The sequence below is a fragment of the Ornithodoros turicata genome, chromosome 2 (genome assembly GCF_037126465.1).
Source record: "Ornithodoros turicata isolate Travis chromosome 2, ASM3712646v1, whole genome shotgun sequence".
NCBI classification, from domain to species: domain Eukaryota; kingdom Metazoa; phylum Arthropoda; class Arachnida; order Ixodida; family Argasidae; genus Ornithodoros; species Ornithodoros turicata.
In genome coordinates this window covers 146,305,521-146,327,654 of record NC_088202.1, presented here as the reverse complement: position 1 = coordinate 146,327,654, position 22,134 = coordinate 146,305,521, and the positions used below count along the sequence as shown (strand labels likewise).

The 22,134-nt window shown below is 49.0% G+C and overlaps 1 protein-coding gene across 1 annotated transcript; it reads right to left on the bottom strand.

Moving 5' to 3' along the window:
* Window positions 1–1,077: 1,077 nt before the first annotated feature.
* Window positions 1,078–11,206, bottom strand: LOC135386327 (endothelin-converting enzyme-like 1). The gene is made up of 2 exons (XM_064616169.1): window positions 10,999–11,206; window positions 1,078–3,342 (listed from the first exon to the last, which is right to left on the bottom strand). Exons 1-2 carry the CDS (start codon window positions 11,062–11,064, stop codon window positions 1,165–1,167), a joined length of 2,244 nt encoding a protein of 747 aa, XP_064472239.1. The 5' UTR covers window positions 11,065–11,206; the 3' UTR covers window positions 1,078–1,164.
* Between the last annotated feature and the right edge of the window lie 10,928 nt (window positions 11,207–22,134).

The window sequence follows — 22,134 nt, the reverse complement described above, 5'->3', positions numbered from 1 at the left end:
CGCAAGACTGTTGCATTCTCTCAGAGAATATTTTCATGACAAAGCCAGTTCATTGAGAAACCAATTCGGAGCACCCTCAAATTTTACTCCTGATTCGAACCGGGAAAAAGCTTTAGATATGTACATCAAAGCTGTTCAAAGGGATATCCTGCGGGCCTATCAAAATTCTGACCGCGGTGCAGTGAAACCTAATCTCACTATAGCGGAGCAAGACAGTATCTCAGCCTTAAAGGGACGGTCCCGTACCCCCTGCCCCTCTCATAAAGTGTACCATTCGATTGCCCTTTGTTGAAAATGGAATACTTTTTGGAAAATGGAATGGAACTCGCGAAGCAACAAAGAAACTACATGCGGATGTAGCCGAGGACTCGAGCATCTAGGGCGTCCCTCCGAAATCTTAAAGGTACTATAAAGCAGTCGAGGTGCAACCTCATGTTTCGTGTGCCATGAATTGTGTACGTCCTCAGGAGTAAAATGCCGCAAAAAATTGCAAACATAGACGTTATAGCTCCCGAAAAAATGCAAATTTTAAATCTACTGGCAACACTGTGGCGAAGCAGACCGACGAAACGCCAACTCCGCCAAGTACGGCGGCGAAAATGTCTCATGCGCATGACTCTGGGCCAAACAGAGCGACGCACGATAGCAGCGCCACGGTGCCGAAACAAGGCCCAGGTATACACGTTGAGCTACTGAGTGCAAGATTCGGCTTTTGTTTATTTTCTTTCACACAAATTACATTTTCTCAAAAGGTGGTATTTGCAAATCCCAACAGGAAAGCAGTCTGTATATCGGTCTCCTTGTTTACAGGGTTGCTTGACAAATTGAGGACTACTTCCTACCAGGCGTCGCCCCGACATTCTTGACTGAGTTTTTATTTACCAATCAAAAATACTCGGCGTAAACTCCTGCGCGTACTACTTGTTGTGCTGAACCTTTGAGTCTATAGCACTCTGACGTCATGCTGATTGCATAGGTTCGACCTCGCCTGCTTTATAGTACCTTTAATAATAACATGTAATCATCACGCTCGTTAGGGAGAAAAACCTGCGAGCCATGAAAGCACAAAAACGTTGAACCAATAACGAGACCAGCTCCGTCGGTGGTCGTGCTTTAATAAATCGCGCATTGTTCGAAAAAATGCGCCCATTTTTAGCGCGTCGTTCACCAAAATAAGCATTTTTGCGGCGGATTCATCGGAGAGTTGGGTGGGCAAGAAAATACCTTGCTAAAGTACGCAGAGTTCATGAGAGGCACGTTGCATCTCTCATCCGGAGGTGGGTGTGTCGATCCTTCAGATATAGTCAGCGGTTGTCCGCACCAGTGTACACAGAGAGTGACATAGAAAAGCTGATCTCTCGACAGGCCTTTCACGTCACCCAGATGTACCCTGGATTCTCTGGCAGCCTTCTGGTACGCCCTTAAGAGGGATAAAGTGCCGAGGGCGTCTGCCTGGTATTCCTGCGCGAAAGCAACGAATGACCTCGCTTTCGGGACACTGTCCACGTGTTCCACATAGCACCGCTCCAGGATCTTGTACTCCGCAAGACTCTTCCGCGTAAACCACGGAGATAAGGCCCCGTTGCCATCCCTCAGACGGCCCTCTTGATCATAGCCGTGCATTATCTCGTGCGTCGTTATGGATCCCAGCATGCCATAGTTGATCTCAGGGGGGCCACCTGCGCTAAAGAGCGGTTTCAGGAGGAAAGGGACACCCACTGAGATGAAGTTCGCGCTAAGCATGTTGAAGCCATTGTCTTCGTTCGCATTCAGAGGGACCGCCAGGTCGTAGAAATAATCGGAGAAACCATCCGCTACACCTTTCCAGTCCTTCTTTGTTTGAAATGCGTTCAGCTTTAGATAATCCAGGACAAAAGGGCCGTTTAAGTCGGGTAAGTCCTTGTAGAACGCATCGACTTTTTGGGACGTATTCAGTTTAGGCGGGTATCCCAGGCGGACCTTCAGCTTAGATATTTTCTGTAAGGCTCCGGAGCGTGTTTCCTCATCGATCCACGAGCATGTCTTAAAGGATTCTTTAATTTCGTTCACGATTCTTTCGGCCACTTCTCTGGCAGCGCTAACTGTTTCTTCGTCAACCATCGGAAAGACCGTTGTAGAACCCGCTGGGACTGACATGGCCCCGAGGACCGTGTTAATGCACCAGAAGGTCTTGTACACCGCCACTTCATAGAGGTAGAGGGTGCATCTCCAGGCGAATAACCATCTCAGTTCCTCATCCGAAATGAGCCTTTGTTTTCCGAAGACGCGATGAAAAAATCCAAAGTCGGCCTCGGTCATGCTTATCTTCATGTTTTGAAGGGGACGAGATGATTCGTAGCGCTCGAGGGCTTTAGTCCATGCCTTTGAGAGAGTGTCGTCCCCGTTTTCCAGACCTAATTTCCCCAACTCGAATACCTTGACAGCGTTGCTGCCATTTGACACTAGGCTGCCAGTTCTTGACATGTTGCTGACTTCACTTCTCTTGTGCTCTGCCTCAGTGATGCGTTGGACAAGGTCATCGCTGACGGGCGTCAAGAATAATTTCGACATAATTTCGCCTATACTCGAATATTTCAACAACAATGAGTCTTCGGTGATCTGCCGCAGCGTAAAATTTGGAGAACCGTAATCTTCTTGCTCCAACTTGAAAACTAACGGAATGTTAGTTTCGAATATGAATTTAACCATGACGTCCAACGGGTCAAAGGACATGCTTCCTCTTGGATCCATCTGATGTTGGGCTAAGAAGTCTGAGGCGGCTTTCGCAGACTCATTTTTGTCAACTTGGGTGCAATGTCTGTACAGCGCTGCTGACTGCTGAAAAGGAGTTCTCCCACGTGCGGGAATGTGTTCTTTCTCCAATTTTTTCTGTATAGCTTCGGTCAAATTTCGTGTAGCAACATTCTGATACCTCTTATCTACGTACACGCCGCTCTTTCTCAGCTGCTCAGTCATGCCACAGGTAAACGCGTAGAAGTTGTCACACGGGTCCTTGTCCGTGTCTATGATAGCCTCAAAGTACTCGCGGACGTACCGGCAATGATCGCTGTCGCAGACGTCTTCGCTCAGCGGGCTGGTTCTTTCCGCCGGCGTCGCTGTGGTATCTTCATAATCTCCGTAGTTCGCTTCAGGAGGTCTCGGCCTCGGCGAGAGTTTTCGAATCTTTACGTTTCCAGGAGATAGCGGTGTGTGAGCTTTCTCCGTCGTACTTTGTTCTTTGTTAACCAGAACCCAGACAGCTGCTGCAGCGATGCCCAGGACCAAGACGGCGAAAACCATCATAGCCATCATAGCCACTATAGCATATCTTTTGTTGCTGGCTTGTCCGGCTGTCGTCCCCTCCTGGGAAGCGAGAATTTAAAAACGACGTAAACAAAGCGATGTGACCGAGGCAGCAACGACACAGACACATTAAGTTTCAAACGCCCAGAAATTAGCGAATTCGAAGAACTAAGGGACAAGAGGCGCTGACACCAGGTATGGCCCCTATACTTGAGGCGCAAGGGAAACTGCGTGCTAGTGCGGTGTAGCATATCTGGCAAACATGTTCGATTCCTGGCGTCAGCACGTCTTTTCCCTGGATTGTTTTTGAGAGAGAATTTATTTCGCGTCAATGTGGTGAGGCAACGAAGGCCATAGAGCGCCAAGAGCCAAGAGCAGCGCACACACAGAGCTTAGAGAATCGCAGTAAATTACCGAATTTTGAAGGTCGTTTTGTGGAATGTGCCGCAGAGCCAGGAGAATCGCGTAAAGCTCTGCGGTGAAAACTGCGGCGTTCGTGTTCAGGCGTGCCGTCATAATAGAATCACCTTCAAGGGCAACGGCCGCCACACCATTGCTTACTTTGATCCCATCAGTGTAGATTGCATGGTGGTTCCCGAAGTTATGGTGAATCTCCAGGAATTCCTGGAGAATGACAGTGTGTGCAGTGGATTGTTTGTCAAACTGTCATTTTTAAGTTGGATTATATTAGGTGTCTCTGCCAAGGGGTAGCATCGAGGACTGCCTGCTGCAGGGGAACGCCAAAGGGACTGAATCGCACACGGGAACTCGCCGCCTGCACACGAAGCGGAAACGAGGGTACAACAGAGGGCTTTGTAAGGAAGATTCACTCCAGAGCAGGGTTCACACTACAGTGTAGAACTGGGTCATCGCCCTGGCATCTGTACTTTAGCGCAGTCTTCACATGTTCAAATTGTCTCCGTCTCTCGAGCGACCATTCATTGCCCTCAACACACAAACTCTTCGCAGGGGACCAGGTGGCGAGTCCGATGCCTTCGTGGTGGATGGGGTCCAACACCTCCAATGCCGAAGGCCGCGCCGAGCCATACACAACACTCCCCTACTCAATTACAGATCGCACAGCCGAGTCGTAGACCAGCAACAATGTGACTTTGTCGGCTCCCCACGATCGATGGGATAAAACTGAGTATGTTGGAGAATTTCAGGCACTTCCTGTTTTATATAGTTTGTGTGTGGCACGAAAGACAGCTTTTTGTCAAAGACCACCCCCAGAAATTTTTGTTCATCACAAATTGGTAGTGTGTTGCCACCGAGGAGCAGCGAGGGCTCAGGAAATGTGCCTCGCCTCCTCGTAAAAACAACACACGCTGTCTTTTGCGCCGAAAACCTGAAGCCGTTTTCATCAGCCCACTTAGACAGACGGTTGATCGGGAGCTGCACCTGTCTCTCAGCTATCGAAAGACTTGATGCTGTCTAGGAAACCTGGACATCGTCTACGTAAAGGGAGTATTGGACGCCAGGTGGGATGGCTCTCGCTATCGTGTTCATTTTCACAACGAATAGCGGAACGTTCAGCACAGTGTCCTGTAGAACCCCGTTGTACAAAGACGTCAGATAAAGTTGAGCCCAGACGGACACGAAACTTTCTATCCCTAAGGAAATTCTTAATGCACCTGTGCACGCACCCTGTGATACCACATGCGTGTAGGTCTTGCAGAATTCCGAAACGCCCTGTGGTATCGTACGCCTTTTCGAGATAAAAAAAACACGGATACGCAGAACTGCCCTCGAACAAAAGCCTCTCTGATTTGTGATTTGAGGTGGAGTAGGTTGTCCTGGGACCGAAGCATGCCCCGGCCGGAACGAAAACCTAAAAACATCCATTTTGAGGGGGCGCAGGGCATAACACAGGCAGCGACCCACCGTGGCGTTTGCAGCAATTACCCCAGAAGGGCATGTCCGTGGAGCGTTTCAGCCTATTGGAGTTCGCAGCTGGAAGATGAGTAGTTACCTTAGACTTGGAAAACTGCACAAGCAGCACAATGTACTGAAAGTAGAGTGCAATAGGGGTGGACGGTATGTGTCTTATCAATGTTCTTTAGCTTCATCAGTCTGTTCAAGGCCTTCCACCTACCCGTCCACCCCTATTGCACTCGACTTTCAGTACATTTTGCTGCTTGGGTGCGGCCCTGCGGTCTGGATGTGACCATACGTATAGGTGCTGTGCTCTACCAGCCGCCGGCTCTAAAGCGAAACGCACCGCCTCGAAAATATTGTCGCCACCGGCGTGCCAGCTCGGAAGATCTCTCATTGGCTGCGAATTATATGTATAAATATTTGGATGTTCATTGGTCTAAAGAACTGGCGTCAGTTTCCTTCGCGCTGATTGGGCGAGAGTCATTTGACTGAGGAGTGAGCATCCGAACGCGCGAACCGCTCAACGGAAGCAGTCGAACGGAGGAGAAAAAAGAACGACATCGCGTCTCTCTGGCCACGCGTGTTCTCTTGGACTGCAACCGTTGTGCACGTAGACGCTACGGGGTGGTTTGAGGGTTTTGAATGCTTTAGATTTAGATTGTGGCGAACTGCTAATGTGAGAACGGAATGGCACATCCACCTGATCATCACAACAGCGGGAAGACGATAACATGACATGGAATCCCTGCACTTCCAAAGGACGCAGAAATCGTCAGAGAGGAAGTCTGCACTCTTTCCGACGTACTGCACGTGAACGGTAAGACAAGTTTGATTAGTTTTTTGTGACTGAAGGAAGTAATGCAGGTTTATCACGTTAAGTGTATTACGTACAACATTTACGAGTCACTCGGTACGTTAGCGGCGTTTCAATGTGCAGTGCATTGCCGTAACTTGTACGTTTCTGATATGCTGTTAATCAAATTATGTGTGGTTATGCTAGTTGCCCCTCATGCTCGTCGCAGCCGTTCATTCACTGTGATCTACGAACATTCGTGACAAATGCCTCGGTGTTCAAATACGAAATCAAGATAGATTGCCTATCATAGCAGTGATTTTTGTGCAGAGTTACGGATCATCAATATATTTTTTGTTTTGTTTTAGTTCTCCCGCAGCCATCGGCAACAACGACGCACATAGCTGAGCATTGGCTTTTGAACAGCCCTTGGATGTCGAAGCACCTAAAGCTCCAGTGAAGCATGTTACAAGAAGTAAAAAGATATGTACTGTAGCTTTTTCGAGGCAGTTCTCGAGGACAAATAAAGTTGATTTGTCATACACAATCGCTTTTTGATTGTCTGCTTCGGGACAGCATGATCGTTGCTCTACAGCAAGACAGCAAGCGCCGAAGACAAACCAACGGACAAGTCTGGAGGGGCAGGGGGGACGAGAGGAGAGACGAAAAACCCGAGCAGAGAAGGGGAAGGAGGTTGGGAAAGGAGGTCGGTCTGCGCATGCGCACTGGGCCTCAGCTTTTTTCCCGCGCAGCAGCTCGGGGACGCTGTGAGTGGCTCTTCGAGATCACGTGGTTTGGGCGCCCGCCATTTTCCCTGGACCATTGCGTAAACGGCAGCTTCCGGCGGATGGCTCTACCGAGCGGGGATCATTGGAGAGCGACGTCGGGGCATAGAATTCGTGGCGAATATCTCATCTGCCAGATATGCCGGCATCCCGTGCTGCGAACTCGGGGGGCGTGGCTTTTTCTTGTTGAAGGCAGATAACCTGGCCTTGTGGGGCATTCTGGGTCGTGGTATGATCGCGGTAAGAAGGGTTCGTCGCCTGTTCGAAGGGACAATAAACCGGGTAATGGTTTCGATTTAAATCTGTTGTGCTGGTTGTTCCTTCGCGCGCGGTACGGCCGGGCTGACGCCCCGAGGGTTATGGGTGCTCTGGTTTAAGGACGCTCCAGGGGTACGAACAGAAGTGCGACGCTACAGTATGCACTGTTAAAACAGAACTTCACCACATAGCACGCTCCTAGCCAACCATCATTTCGAATGATATCATTCTGTGCATTGATTTGGTGAAAATGGGAGGAGGCGCCTATCTGGGACAGATTATCTTGTTCCAGATAGGCGCCTCCCACCTGTTTTGAACAAATCACGACACAGAATGATATCATTTGGTATGATGGTTGGCTAGGAGCGTGCATTGTGGTGAAGTTCTGTTTTAACAGTGTGTGGACTGGACCAAACAGTGGGACACTTCCTTCTCCGCTGTCGCCTCTACACTCTTAAAAATGAACTTCACCACATAGCACTCTCCTAGTCAACCATCATCCCGAATGACACCGTTCTCGCCCCTGATTTGTTGAAAACGGGAGGAGGAGCCTATTTTGTGCCGTGCATAATGGCACAAAATAGGCTCCTCCTCCCGTTTTCACCAAATCAGGGGCGAGAACGGTGTCATTCGGGATGATGGTTGGCTAGGAGAGTGCTATGTGGTGAAGTTCATTTCTAAGAGTGTACGATCGTCTTCGTCACAACTATCTGGTTCGCCCTCTGACAAGGCAAGGCGCTCCCATCTGCCTAGGCTGTGTTCTGTCGTTCGGGGCTTCGTATGCAGGAAGGTGGAATTGGGCTGTAGCATCTAGTGTGGCTGCCTTCATGACTCTTAACCGGCGCTTTCGAGCCGCGAAAGTATCTTCGCCACGCCTTTCCGCTTGCGGTTAGCTTAACGGCTATTTCCCTCGAATCCTACACCTATCGTTCGTCCGACACGCCTCAACCTCCTTAGTAGGGCTAGTTAGTTGCTAATAGCTATTGCTAGTGGTTAGGAACATAGATTGAGAAGTTACCCGTCAAAAAGAGCTCGTTACAAGTTAAGTTACCGTGTGAAAAATGTAACTACACTCTTAAAAATGAACTTCACCGCATAGCACGCTCCTAACCAATCATCATCTCAAATGATATCGTTGTCTGCCCTGATTTGTTGAAAACGGGAGGCGTACGCCTTTTCTGTGACAATTATGAACAGCATAAGTGTCACAAAAAAGGCGTACGCCTCCGGTTTTCAACAAATCAGGGCAGATAACGATATCATTCGAGATTATGGTTGGCTAGCAGCGTGCTATGCGGTGAAGTTATTTTTAAGAGTGTACGTTAATAACGAATTTCTTCAGCCTGAAATGTAACTCGCAGTTACTGAGTTACTTAAAAAAAAAAGAACGAGTTACATTCCAAGTTACTTCGGACACAAAATAGCATTACGCAGGTGCAGCGCGCGTGAGCAGTTGAGTTAGCCCTTGAGTTGCCTGCGGAGGAGTCCAAGACGCTTAGGTCCTTTTCGTTTATGTCCAACAATAGACCTCTCCCTGTTTGTAAACAAATGCCGTCATAGTGTTTGACAGCGCCACGAGTTTGGTAGAATTGAACTACGCTCGAAGCTAGAGGTGAACAAGTTCGCGCGTGAAAGCCACGGTCTTGAGGGCATTCCGATAGGGTCGTGATATTCCGATAGGGACGTGACCCTCGGTCCTGGTTTTCTTTCAGTGGGAGGCAGCGAAGAAGTGCCCGTTCGTGGGACCCAGCCATCTCCTTCCGATTTGTTTCGGTTTCAGTCTGTCTACCGACGTCACGATGACGTTTCTCTGGTAGAGGTCTATTCGAACGCTTTGCATCTTACTCCCTGTGGGCGCACAATGGTTCAGCTTCATTTCAATGGCAGCGGTTTTTACTTCCTGAATAAGATACTGTCATTGATTGAATATCACGTTTTATGGCAAAAAAATCCCATGAAGGAACCGGAATGAAAGCAAGAAACTATGTGGACGTGAGTAAAAGGCGACTTAAAAGTAACTTGGAACTTAACCTAAGTTACTTTGGCAAAGTTACCTGAAAAAGGAACGAGTTCCTCTGAAAGTTACCACGGCGCAAAAGTACCGAGTTAAGTTACAAGTTACAAAAAAAAAAAAAAAGGAACTTAGCTACAGTAACGAGTTACCTCGAACTTTGGTTAGGAAACTCCGCGCCTATGATCTCCATCTGGTCCTGGCCAAGCGCCCTTAGTGGATAACGGCCACTGCACCGAGGCCCAAGAAGAAAAAGTGCGGCGCAGTTTGAGATCGTGCGTCAACGAACGTGCTCCATACCGTGTATTCACACGAGCGACATTCCCCCAGAAGCGGAAGATGCGAAAAGCGTCATAGCTTTCTGCTGTCACGTGTGCTCAACGTCGCGTCTTCACGTACACTACTAACCGTGGGGAATATCCTGCTACACAACCACGAGATATTCCGTAGCAGACGACAGGAAAACACGCTGGCGGTGTCGTCTGCAAAGTGTCGTCTGCTAAATGCGCAGTACGCCACTCTCGATATGCCGCACCGTGTGATTGCTCAACATAACACGGTACGGAACTTCGTCTCTGCAAGCAGTGTTTTCGCTTTTTCTTCCACTAGAATATTCCGTGAGGATGTCGCTCGTGTGAATACACGGATAGACTGCTATCCGAATTTTGTTAGCCGCTTAAATTGGAAGATGGCGGCCTGCAGGTGACGGGGGAATAATGCTCACTGCAACCTGGACCACACGTCTATATAGTTGTGTTCTCGTTTGAGAGAGACTCAATGAGCCTGTTTTAGGTGCACGAGGGGAAAAGCTGGTAGGCTCACGTAGTTGCATAACGTATTGTATTCTAACTGGAAAATGGGCAAAGAATGCAGTTCCATATCGGGACCATTCGTCTTGAAAAATGAATGAAAGCGTTTGGAAGGTAAATATTGCGTAGAAGTGAAAGAAGGTCATATGCTGAATCTAAAAATGTAAAAATTATGAAATTCTGTGGATTTTTTAAATATGCTTTTCAACAACCCCATCGGATGCATTCTAGCGCAGGAGAAACAGGGGAACGCTAAGCCTAACGGAACTCGAAACTTGCCATTTTGGAAAAGGTATGGTCGTTGAATTGGGCTAAATCACCCCACTTTAGTGAAGCTAGTCCAGGTTGGGTTTCGCAGGTTGGAGAGGCCTGCACTGTAAACTGAAAAACACCCTTATGGGTGTAAATCGCTTGTCCTATAATTGACTCCTCTTTTTACACCGTATGGTCTGGAACACCCTTTTTAGAGGGTGTATCCCGTGTAAAACGCCCTTTGAAAGGGTGCTTTTTCTTGAAAATGCCGTCTTTTGCACCCTTTATACACCTTTTTAGGAGGGTGTTTAACGATCTTACACCCTCCTAAAAGGGTGTTTAAAGGGTGCAAAAGAGGGCATTTTCAAAGAAAAGCGCCCTTTCCAGGGGTGATTTACACGGAATACACCCTCTAAAAAGGGTGTTCCAGACCATGTACGGTGTAAAAAGAGGTGTCAGTTATAGGACAAGCCATTTACACCCATAAGGGTGGTGGGGTTTACAGTGTGGGGGACGTCCTGGGGAGGTCTGGGGGAGCACCCCCCTCCAGCCACGCACTAGGCGGTGCGGGCATGAGACTGTGCCGCCGGTTAGGTCAGAAGATGGTCTTCACGAAACGGGCGTTGAAATTGCATACGGTTCCCGCAACATACGAGGGTCATTCCCGTTTAATTTCATTCCTAATCAGTTCCTCTTTTATCTGAAAGCGTTCGATTTTTGGTTTTATTGGTTTTTGTTTAAGAAAAGCCAATGGTCCCGATACGGAACTATACATTCCTTTACTTTAATGGTGATGATTGGGGAATGCCATCGCCCAGGCGGGATACTCGACCCCATATTGCTGGTGGTAATGGAATTATGAGTCGCCTCAAAGTGAGCACCCAAGTTCTACGACGTCCAAAAAGGTCAGACAAAAGATTCTGCACATACCTCTGGGGAATTCCACGAAGAACCGCTCGCATCCTGGACAACGATGAAAGCTTCCGAATTCGCCATTGCTGCTGCTGCTTCTTCGCCCTCGGGGAAGTGGCCGTTATCGACTAAGGGCGATTCTTCTCCTTCTTCGTCCAAGGAGCTTGGCCAGCTTCTTCTTCTTCCACCACTAGGAACAGTGGCCACCAGTGGCTTGGCCAGCTGATTGGATGGCTATCTTCTTCTTCTTCTTCTTCTTCTTCTACTACCAATGAGATAATGGCCGTGAGCCACTAAGGGAGATTGGCCGGGACACAAGGGCGTAATTATGTTTGTGTGGTGATTGGCTTCTTCTTCTTCGACCCACGGAGAATGGCCACTAGCCACAAGGACCTTCTTCTTCTCCTTCTTCCTCCAATGAAAAGATGGCCGTGAGCCACTAAGGGAGATTGGCCGGGACACAAGGGCGTAATTATGTTTGTGTGGTGATTGGCTGCTTCTTCTTCGACCCACGGAGAATGGCCACTAGCCACAAGGACCTTCTTCTTCTCCTTCTTCCTCCAATGAAAAGATGGCTGTGAGCCACTAAGGGAGATTGGCCGGGACACAAGGGCGTAATTATGTTTGTGTGGTGATTGGCTGCTTCTTCTTCGACCCACGGAGAATGGCCACTAGCCACAAGGACCTTCTTCTTCTCCTTCTTCCTCCAATGAAAAGATGGCCGTGAGCCACTAAGGGAGATTGGCCGGGACACAAGGGCGTAATTATGTTTGTGTGGTGATTGGCTGCTTCTTCTTCGACCCACGGAGAATGGCCACTAGCCACAAGGACCTTCTTCTTCTCCTTCTTCCTCCAATGAAAAGATGGCTGTGAGCCACTAAGGGAGATTGGCCGGGACACAAGGGCGTAATTATGTTTGTGTGGTGATTGGCTTCTTCTTCTTCGACCCACGGAGAATGGCCACTAGCCACAAGGACCTTCTTCTTCTCCTTCTTCCTCCAATGAAAAGATGGCTGTGAGCCACTAAGGGAGATTGGCCGGGACACAAGGGCGTAATTATGTTTGTGTGGTGATTGGCTGCTTCTTCTTCGACCCACGGAGAATGGCCACTAGCCACAAGGACCTTCTTCTTCTCCTTCTTCCTCCAATGAAAAGATGGCCGTGAGCCACTAAGGGAGATTGGCCAGGACACAAGGGCGTAATTATGTTTGTGTGATAGTGATGGGATGTAAGGCCACGTTAAACGCACATACTAATGGCAGATATATGCGCAAGACGAAGGCAAATCTTCGTCTCCTCGTCACATAGCCCAGTTCATAGTCACATTCGTCACATAGTCCAATCGCAGATCTTGCAAGTCTCCTCCTCTTCTTCTGCTTTAAATAGGTGGCGCGGAAATAGGTCAACATCGAACTGCGCTCCCTGGTGGAACGAAGATTGCACGTGAGCCAACCGACGCCGCAAAGCTGCTAACGAAGTCGCGGATTCTCTTGCGCGTGCCGCCGTCGCATTCAGAGTTGTGCCTAACTCGTTACAAGTAACTCGTTACTTGGTAACGGTTACTTTTTTTTGGTAACGAAGTAACGATTCAGTTACTTTTTAAAATATGGTAATAGTAACGGAATCAGTTACAAAAATTGGTAACTCGTTACTGACGTTACTCGTTCCTTTTCTTCAGCGCGGAGCAGCACATTTCGGCACTCCGTGCGGCGCAATGCGTGCGGATCTGACCTGCGTGACCCACGACCACGTGTGACTCAAAGTATTATTGCAATCCCTGGCTGGATGTGTTGTCTTTTCTCTTGTTTCCGTAATCTCCGACCATCACTCCTTCCCAAGAATGGGCACCAATTGTGTTATGGCTACAAAAAACGCGTTTCGACTTCTAGCCTTTTCTTGTGTTTGTTAAGCTTCTGAGCGCCCTAAATTATGACGCAGCCCCTCGTCTGTTTTCGGGAACCGTTGGTGATCGGTGGCACGAAAACCGGTGTCTTTTCTTGTGTCTTCATAGTCTCCGATCACCCCCACTTCGGAAAGAAGGAAGGGTCCAGGCAAGCTGATATAGACTCATGGTAAGGGGCCGAGAGACACGGACCACGAAGGACGGACGACACATTATCAGACTCAGCAAAAGGTTTATTACAATGACCCATACCCAAGACGCGACGCAGAGGGGCAACAAGACAAAACGAAGGGTCACTAATCACGTTGACACGTGTGGCGGCTTGTCTGTTGGATGCGCGGTAACGTAAAAGTAACTCGTTACCTGTGAGTAACGAGAACTCGTTACTTTTGTATGTCGGTAACGAGTAACGTATTTAGTTACTTTTTTCTGAAGTAACGGGTAACGGTATTTAGTTCCTTTTTTTGGGTAACGGGCACAAGTCTGCGTCGCATGTACTCACCTCGCTGTTCTGCGTCGCATGTACTCACCTCACTGTTCTGATTCCTACGGTTCTATACGCAATGTACAAAAGGTTCGACAGCCTCCGTAGAGCTGCTGCCCTCCAACAGCAGCCCCGCGCGCGGCCTGAACTAGCGCACCTGGAATTTGGCTGGAACCCCCTCCTTTGTGGTTCGCGGCGAATGGAGGTTCTGCTCACGCGTTTTCGCTGTCGCGTCATTCAACTAAACTACTACCTCCATAGAATTCGCCGCTCTGTCTCTCCTCTTTGCCCCTACTGCCAGCAAGACGAAAGCACTGAACACTTTTTCCTCCACTGTTCGCGCTACTCATCCCAACGCGCCATGTTCCTAGCCGTCCCGCTCCGTGCCCACGATGTTCCACTGTCGGCACCTTCCATTCTGTCTTTTGGTAGATTGTCAGGTCGTCATTCCGTTTCACCGCTCATCTTTTATTCGGTCATTTCATTCATCTCATCCTCTCAACGCTTCACGTAACCGTCATTAATTGGGCCCTCATGTCGCGATCCGTGGCCAATTGCCCTGTGCTATGCGCCACTGCGGAGAAAGACGAAGAAGAAGAAGAAGAAGGTCCCTAGCCCTTCCACTGAACTTTTACCTGCACCGCGCGGGTGTCAGCCGCTCTCCTGCGTGCGTCCACTGCGGTCAAGAGGAAACTGTGGAGCACTTTCTCCTGCACTGCCCCCTCTACGACCGCTCCCGCCTTAGCTACCTTGCCCAGCCGCTAGCTAGACAAGGGGTTCCCCTCTCCCTGGACGCCGTCCTGTCATTTGGAGCCTCCCACACCGAAAAATGGCGGTTTGAAATAGCGTCGAGAGCCGCCGCCTTTCTGACCATCTGACTTCTGAAACATCTTGTACCTCCCGCTTCCTCCCTCCCCTCTGCTATGGCTTCCTTCTACTAACATGTCACCGCGGGTCTCATGAGCCTCTAGAGATTACTCCGCACCAAACCCTGGCCAATCGCCCTGTGTGGCTGGTGGCCACTGTTCCTACACTCTAAATCTTTTCACACCTTTAAAGGTGTAAGAGCGTGCATGGCGCACGCCTTTTTAGGTGTAATTTCGGTAACATCATAATAAAGCACGGTGTCGCACAAATTTTCTTTACTCGAGTGTTGTCTGTCCTCCAAAAATTCAGTCTTGCAACATCTCAACATTGTTCAGCAGTATTGTAGACACTTGCGCGTGCTCGATTATCGATAGCGATGCATATATGCATCAGCTCGTACCTACGATATCCAAGACATAATGAATGCGAGATTTGCACTGACACTTGATCTTTAGTAATGCTTTCCGAATTTTGTAAAATATCCTCCTGGAGATGCAATGTTACGCAACCAGATTGAATGTGCATAGCGCACACCTTTAAAGGTGTGAAAAAGTTTACAGTGTAGTGGTAGAAGAAGAACAAGAAGGTCCTATCACACACGTGCTACACGAACTTCCAGTTTCCCAAGGCAGTGTTCAAGCATGCCGTCTCTGCCGCCAAGCCATCGTTCCACAATGGGCGTAACTCTTTCCTGTCCAACCCGACGCACAAGAAGGCCTTGCACAGGCATGTCGCCAATATCCGCAGGTCCTTCTCATGTGCCCCGTACTCTGACCTCTCTGTCCCGTCTGACAGCGATTTGAAGACTCAGCTTGAGGATGCCGCCAGAGGGTTGTCTCTTCGCTTCCAAAACTTGCTTCCATTGTGCACGCTGTCCTGAGATCTGCTCCCGGTCCTGACGGCGTCACAGGCGGAATGGTTAAGGCCCTGTGGTCGTCCCATCCCCAGGAACTCCTGAACATCGTCAATGCGTCCTCAGAGCATTCATGAATCCCGGCTCTGTGGAAGGTGGCCAGAATAATCCTTCTCAGGAAAATCGCCTCGAGGGGGCTCGTCATGAATAACATTCTTCCAATTGCTTTGACCTCTGTGCTGTGTAGGACCATTGAGCGCATCCTGCACCACCGGCTACCTTCTTTCATGAAGATGTCGTCAAACCTCAACGACAGCCAGTTCGGCTTTCGCCCCCGCTGCTCCATCTGGATGGCCCATGCGAACCTCGAAAGTCGGATCCGTTAGGCGCCGGAGAACGGCAAACTTTCCGCCCTTGTCACCGACCGACCGACTGACCAGCCGACCGGCCACCATACCGACTGCAAGTAGACCCCAAAAAGGCTGGCTATTGCGGCATCGTAGAAGAGGAGCCGCAAGAACCCCGGAGTTACGACGAAGCGTTAGCGTCACGGCAACGAGCTAATTGGATAGAGGCAATGGGGCAAGAGCTTTCATCACTTCATCAAATGGAAACCTGGGTTCTGGTACCAAGAGAGCCGCACATGAAGGTGGTGAAGTCAAAATGGGTCTACCGCATCAAGCAAAACCGCGACTGGCAAGATTGACAAATACAAGGCACGCCTTGTAGCCGTAGGAACCACCCAAGTGGAAGGCATAGACCACTTTGAAACATTTCCACCCGTGGTCAAGTGAACTAGCCTTCGAATGCTACTTGCACTAGGATTGGCAGAAGGAATGGCCAGGCGGCAGCTTGACGTAAAGACTGCACACCTTCATGGAAAACTAGACGAAACAGTTACATGGAGCCCCCATTAGGTTGTCCTGGTCAAAGTGGGAAAGTGTTTGCTGAACAAGGCGCTGTATGGCTTAAAACAGTCCGGGCGAACCTGGTATTTAACTCGTGATGGTAATCTAAAACCACAAGGCTACAGAAGGCTTGAACCTGACAGATGTGTTTACATCCTAGAAAACGGAACCGAGAACGTTATTATGAGTGTGTACGTGGATGACATGCTCACGTTGGCGACAAGTCAAGAAACGCTGCAAAGAGCTATAAAGAATATCGGTAAAGAAGTCGAACTGAAAGATCTGGGAAAGCCCACATACATTCTAGGAATTGAAGTCTCCCATGGTAAAGTACAGAACACATTGACAATTGTCCAAAGAAAATACGTTGACGAAATCTTGCAACGTTTCAAGATGCAAGACTGCGAGCCTACAAAGACTCCAATGGCAACTGGAGATCCGGCAACTGGAGAACCAACCGCAACCAGTACGAAAGGTGTGGAAGACGAACCAAAAGTGCCGTACCAAAATCTCATATGCAGTCTCATGTATTTAGCGCAAGCAACCTGACCTGACATCGCGTTCGTGATTAACTATTTGATCCCCCCCCCAGTTCAATCTTTGTTACACCAACAACCACTGCGAAATGGGAAAGAGGGCGCTCCACTATCGTAAAGGAATTTGTAACAACGGTGTGATGTATAGAGGATCCAAGGAGCCCATTATCGGATATTCTGATACTAGCTGGAACGAGTATGATACGGGAAAATCAAGGAGTGCTTATGTTTACACCATGGCTCAAGGCGCCATTAGCTGGAAATCGTGAAAACAGCAATTGATTGCGTTATTGTCTTGTGAAGCGGAGTATGTCGCGCTTGTCGAAGCTATGACAGATGGAAATGAATTACGACTTCGATTACTACGATTACTAGTGGATTACTACGATTAGATTACTACGATTCAACCAACACGGCACGGACCCCCGTGGAGATTTGGCTGTGACAACCAATCTGCTATCAAAATAGACGAAAATCCAATGTACCACCAGCGAACAAAACGCATCAACCTCAAGTACCTTTTTTGCCAGGAATGAGACAGAAAGCAACTCTTTCAAGCAGTTTCTGCCAACAGGGGAGGTGATTGCGGACTATTGACCAAACCCGTTCCAAATGCAAAGAACCTAGCGTGTGCAAAAGGTTTTGGTTTCGCGAATCTCTCATGATCGCCTTTCGTATCCTTTGTGATTTTCCTTCTACTCCTCAGGATTTGCTTGATGCAAGGGGGCGTGTGTTGAACCGAACAGTGTTTTCCTGCGTCCAGCGCAAATCATTTTGTCTTTCCCTTTGTTATAGTTTTTTTTGGGTATATCATCACTTACACGTGAGGTTGTCCAAAATAAATGGCCTCGGTGGAAGGTGATCAAGTGGGACCATTCGGACAGGACCAGAACAGACGGTTGGTCGTGTCTGACTCACTTGCTTGCCCTGGGACAACGCTAGCTCAGACTTTCGCCCTCGAGACCCCCAACAGCGTCCTCCAGCTGAACGCGGTTCAATGGCGTCTATGATATCCCAGTTGACACTCTTAAAATGCCTCTCCAGACGTGTTAAGGGAGTAATCGGTACTCTGTCAGTCTTGCGCCTGTCGGTTCTAAGCTGACAGGCGAACAGTGCTGCGTAACGTGTATCTCCAACCCAGGCTAATAAAAACTGTACTTAATGCGAGCTGTTGTCTTACGAGCGCCAAAATGACCACCCCATGGTGAGTCGTGAGCTAGCTGCAGTACCTCGTTGCGTCTGCACTGGGGTAGTTGTGTCACACACAAGTTTGACGGGGCTGACCCTAGGTAATTCCTGTCGACTGCGCCAGTAAAAGTGTGGGTCATAGAGCCTGCTCGATGCCCCAGCACGAACCGTCCTTCCGGAATGCTCCGTCTACCAGCACACTTCCCCGCGTGCTGTGTCTCATCCGATGGTGATCGGTCTTCCGGGCCACCGTTACAGCTCCGGTCAACCTTAACAATAACACCGCAAAAAAAAAAGAAAAAAACAAGAAATCGGTCTAATTTCACAGCACGAACAGTAGCTACCCTTGAGGCACTGGGGGAACGTGAAGTGAACGAAATCCTCGCGTTAAACTAACAGAATAATTTAGTTCAATTAATATTTCCCCGCGGCCCCAAGGGTTCCTGTAAGCGCGTCCGGGAACGAGACCGCATTTTTTTTCTTACAGTGTTGTCATTAAGGTTGACCGGAGCTGTATTACATCCCTCGGCATAATGGTTAGGGTGGCCGAGACATGGGAGGTGACCTGGTTCGATTCCTGATACCGGCCGTGCTGTATGTGGGGCTTTTTCGTCGTGCGGATATTGCCCCTGAGGTCGTCCCAGGACGCACACTAACTCATCTGTCCGCCATTCCACCCGGCTGTCCTTTCTCCATCTGTCCGCGTCCGCGCGCCGCTCATCCCCACAGTTGGTTCGCGGTGCCAACACGGAATTGAAAAAAAAAAAAAAAATTGGTATGCCCAAATGGTTCGCTGTACCCAAACAGGAGGAGCGATATCACCAGACTACTTCTCACTGCTGCACAGAACCTTTGTGCCACAGAACCGCCTATTGTGCCACAAATATCCAATGACATCTGTAGCTTCGTCCTACTTCCCGCTGTGTACTAGTTGCTTGTGTTCCCCTTGCCACTTACGCATCCCTCACGTTCTTTATTCCCCCGCATGGGGCACCGGCTTCGGCTGGTGTTTGGTGAGTGGCGCCACCACGGACCCCAGCCCCCAGTTCTTGAGTTGTTATCCGTACCGTGCCGACGGGATGAAAGGCGAAGGGTATAGACGCCTTGAACGGTGGCGTCTGGGTCTTGGTCAAACTCCGAAAGGTTTTCCAATGGGTTTTCCTTAACACTCCGGGACCTTGCCACGTGTATGAATGTGAAGTGTGGATGACAAATGGGAACATTCATTTTCTTAAACCTCGCATGGTTAAACATTCTTCTCCTCTCTCGACCGCGGGCGGGAAGCGCCCGCGGACCGATGTTTTCAAACAGGCGTCTGACGCCGTTCTAACTAAATAAATAGTTTTTAGAAATGTAATCACCGAGATTGAGAAAAGCACTCCACTCGGGAAAATGTCGCCATTGTTCACCGAGAAGGCGGTGGCGTCTCTATCAAAGAATGTGACTGAAATTACGCGCCTTAGATGAGGTGATTTACTACTGAAATGCAGCTCTGAAGCTGACCGTGAGCTCATACTGAACGCACAGCAGATGCTCAGAATCAAAATAACATCGAGCTTACACAGGACTCTTAATACCTGCAGTGGCGTCGTGTCGTTAGCTGAACTCGATGATGTTCCTTCGGAAGAGATTCTTGAAAACCTAAAGAGCCAAAAGGTGATCGATGCAAGGAAAATAAAAATCTGGAAGAACAAAGATTACATAACGACACAAAACACAATTCTCGCATTCGACTTCCGACTCTACCAGAAAAACTGACGGTAGAATATCTGACTGCAGAAGTGCGGCCACATATCCCGAACCCACTTAAATGTTTCAGATGTCCCTCGTCCCGATGCTGGCAACGGACCTGCATGCTGTGCTCGCTGCAGCAAGCAGGACCACAGCTACAAGAGCGCAGAGGGCCTGATCACTGCGTTAACTGCTCAGGTGACCACCCTTCGTACCCTAGGTCTTGCCCGAGGTGGAAGTTTGAGAAAGAGGTTATGCACGTGAAAGTTACACAGAAACGAAATTATCCAGAAGCCAGGAAGAAGGCATCTCCTTTCCTGTTCCAGAAATCATTTTCATCTGTCGTTAAAGAGAAACCAAGGATGATTTCATGTGCAACACAGACAGGAAAGACAACACAAGGTGAAGAAATACGTACACCTCTTTCTCAAACACCACCTCCTGTAACAGTAACCACAGTTTTTGCAATCCTCTTCCGTGGCGTCACTTTCACAGACGCCACCTTTGTCATCGTACCCTGTGGAGGCAAGCTCCATGGAATGCGATGATGACACGAGCTTCGCAAGGCTCGTTCACGAGCGTGAGCTCACAATCCCAAAGGAAGCCCAAGGCCGATATTTCATGGAGTGGCTCACTCCCTGATATGTCTCTAAAGAACTAGCGGCTGCTCGGAAGAAAACTCCGAGACAGCCAGTAATGGTCGCAAAAAAGTCGTCGCATTCACCCCACACTTTCGCTACAAGCTGGTTTATAGTAACACAATGCCGGGCCCTTGCTGTAATACTCCAAGTATTGTCAAACGCATTCTCGTCGACTCTCAGATGTATTTCACTGAGAGACGCGTCCTTGAAGCCACTGGAACACCCTCACTTGCCCTTCCTCAACTGCTTGGGTCTTCGGTCAATCCTGCGCATCAGCCTACGAGCTCTTCATGCCCTCATCTCGTTCTTACCAGCAACAGGGCTCCTGCGTGAACTCTGAACATTCATTTTCGTCCTCACTCACCATGTTCTCCCCCTCAAGCTGCCTCAGCGGAGGAAGATCCCACGACATCATCATTACTTATTTGTTGTTGTTGTTGCTGTTGTAGTGGACAACATCAATTGAATCGCTCCAAACTTCAGGGACGTCCAAGATTATACAGCTTCTGAGTAAAGTCTTTCTTTGTGATTATGGAAGCCAACAGCTTTCGATACCACTACGACGGCTGTACTGTGCCAAGTTAATTACAGTGAACCCTCGTTAATATGACCCCCAATAATATGACATACTCACTTTATGACCGTTTTTCTTGGCAACATTTACACCGCCATGTAAATCCATCTCGTTAGTATGACAATCCGCTTATCCGACTATGACTGAGATTTTTGTCACAAGTAGGGTCAATCACAGGCATTATCTTCTCGTTATTATGACCACGTCACATGACCCGCAGAGTAACCCCAAGGAGAGGCTACACACATACCTCAGGCAGAGGGTGACACGTGTTGAAGTTGGGCGCCATGGTTTGGGATGACTCCTGATGTTGTTGACCTCGGAATTACTCATAGTGCTTTTCGGACTACCAAAGCACTGTGGTGCTTAAAACAGCAGTGACCACCAGACCACATTGTGCTGCTGCTGCTGCTGTTGTGCACCTAAGAATGGCCGGAACGAAGCGGTCTGTGATGTCAGCGGATTGTGCGTTTCTCGTTAGTATGACAATTCGCTTTATGACCAAAATCTGCGGGAACGGTGGCGGTCATATTAACGAGGGGTTCACTGTATTTCGCGCTTAACTTGCTGCATTTCCCCTGATTCATTCCTCTGCGTTACAAGCACTCCACCAGCTCCCGTGGCATAGTGGTTAGGATGGTCGCTTTCCGCGCTGAGATGGTATTCAAAGGGTTAGTATGACGTGTTAAAGGTTCATGCGAATTGTGGGCCCCGGAGGGAAGAAATGTGTCCGTACAGGCTTTTACGGCCGGAGCGAGTGGCCACTTTGTTAGAGTGTGATCTTGGCTCCAGGTCGGTAACAGAAATGGGATGTCCATGAACAAGGGGACAGCGAGGAGGAGGAGGAGGAGGAGGAGTGTCGTTGGGAGGAACCCGAGAGGTCTACCTGCCTGATTAGGCGGCATGTTTCTCGGGAAGGGAAAGGTGGTGGAGAGGAGGAGAGGAAAGGGTGAAGTGGAAGACCGAGCGGAATCCGCTCGGGGGGAGGATAGCTGCGTCTATGGGCCGGCTTCAGGGGAACTGTGCCGGCATATGCCTATTACACATCTGAGGGAAACCCAGGAAAAACCCCAGACGGCACAGCCGGCCCGCGGATTCGAACCGCGGACCTCCCAGTCTCCAAGCGCACGCGTTACCGCTGCGCCACCGGAGCTGGTAAGGGGACAGCAGACAGGAATAGCCGAGCATTCCGAAAGATAAGGAGGTTAGTGGTTACGTGGGGAAACTTCCAGAGCGAGCAAAGCGTTTTTTTTGTGTGTGTGTGAGATATATATTCGTAATACAAAGTTGTGGCATGCAATGACATGACGCATGCGTTCTACGGGTTGTTGAATGTCCTTCATGGATGATTTTAGCGAAACTAGGTCTACGCCCTCTACGCCTTGCAATGAGCGTGCAGTTTTACTTGTGTAAGTTTATAAAAAATGTAGTTCCAATAGTAATTTACTTACGTTTGGAAAGTAATTTAT

Bases quoted from the DNA above. Each gene is read 5' to 3' on its own strand.
- LOC135386327 (XM_064616169.1), bottom strand. From the start codon at position 11,064: ATGGCGAATTCGGAAGCTTTCATCGTTGTCCAGGATGCGAGCGGTTCT. The intron at 3,343-10,998 runs GTATGTGCAGAA...CTCGCTTCCCAG, and splicing joins CTTCGTGGAATTCCCCAGAG to GAGGGGACGACAGCCGGACA.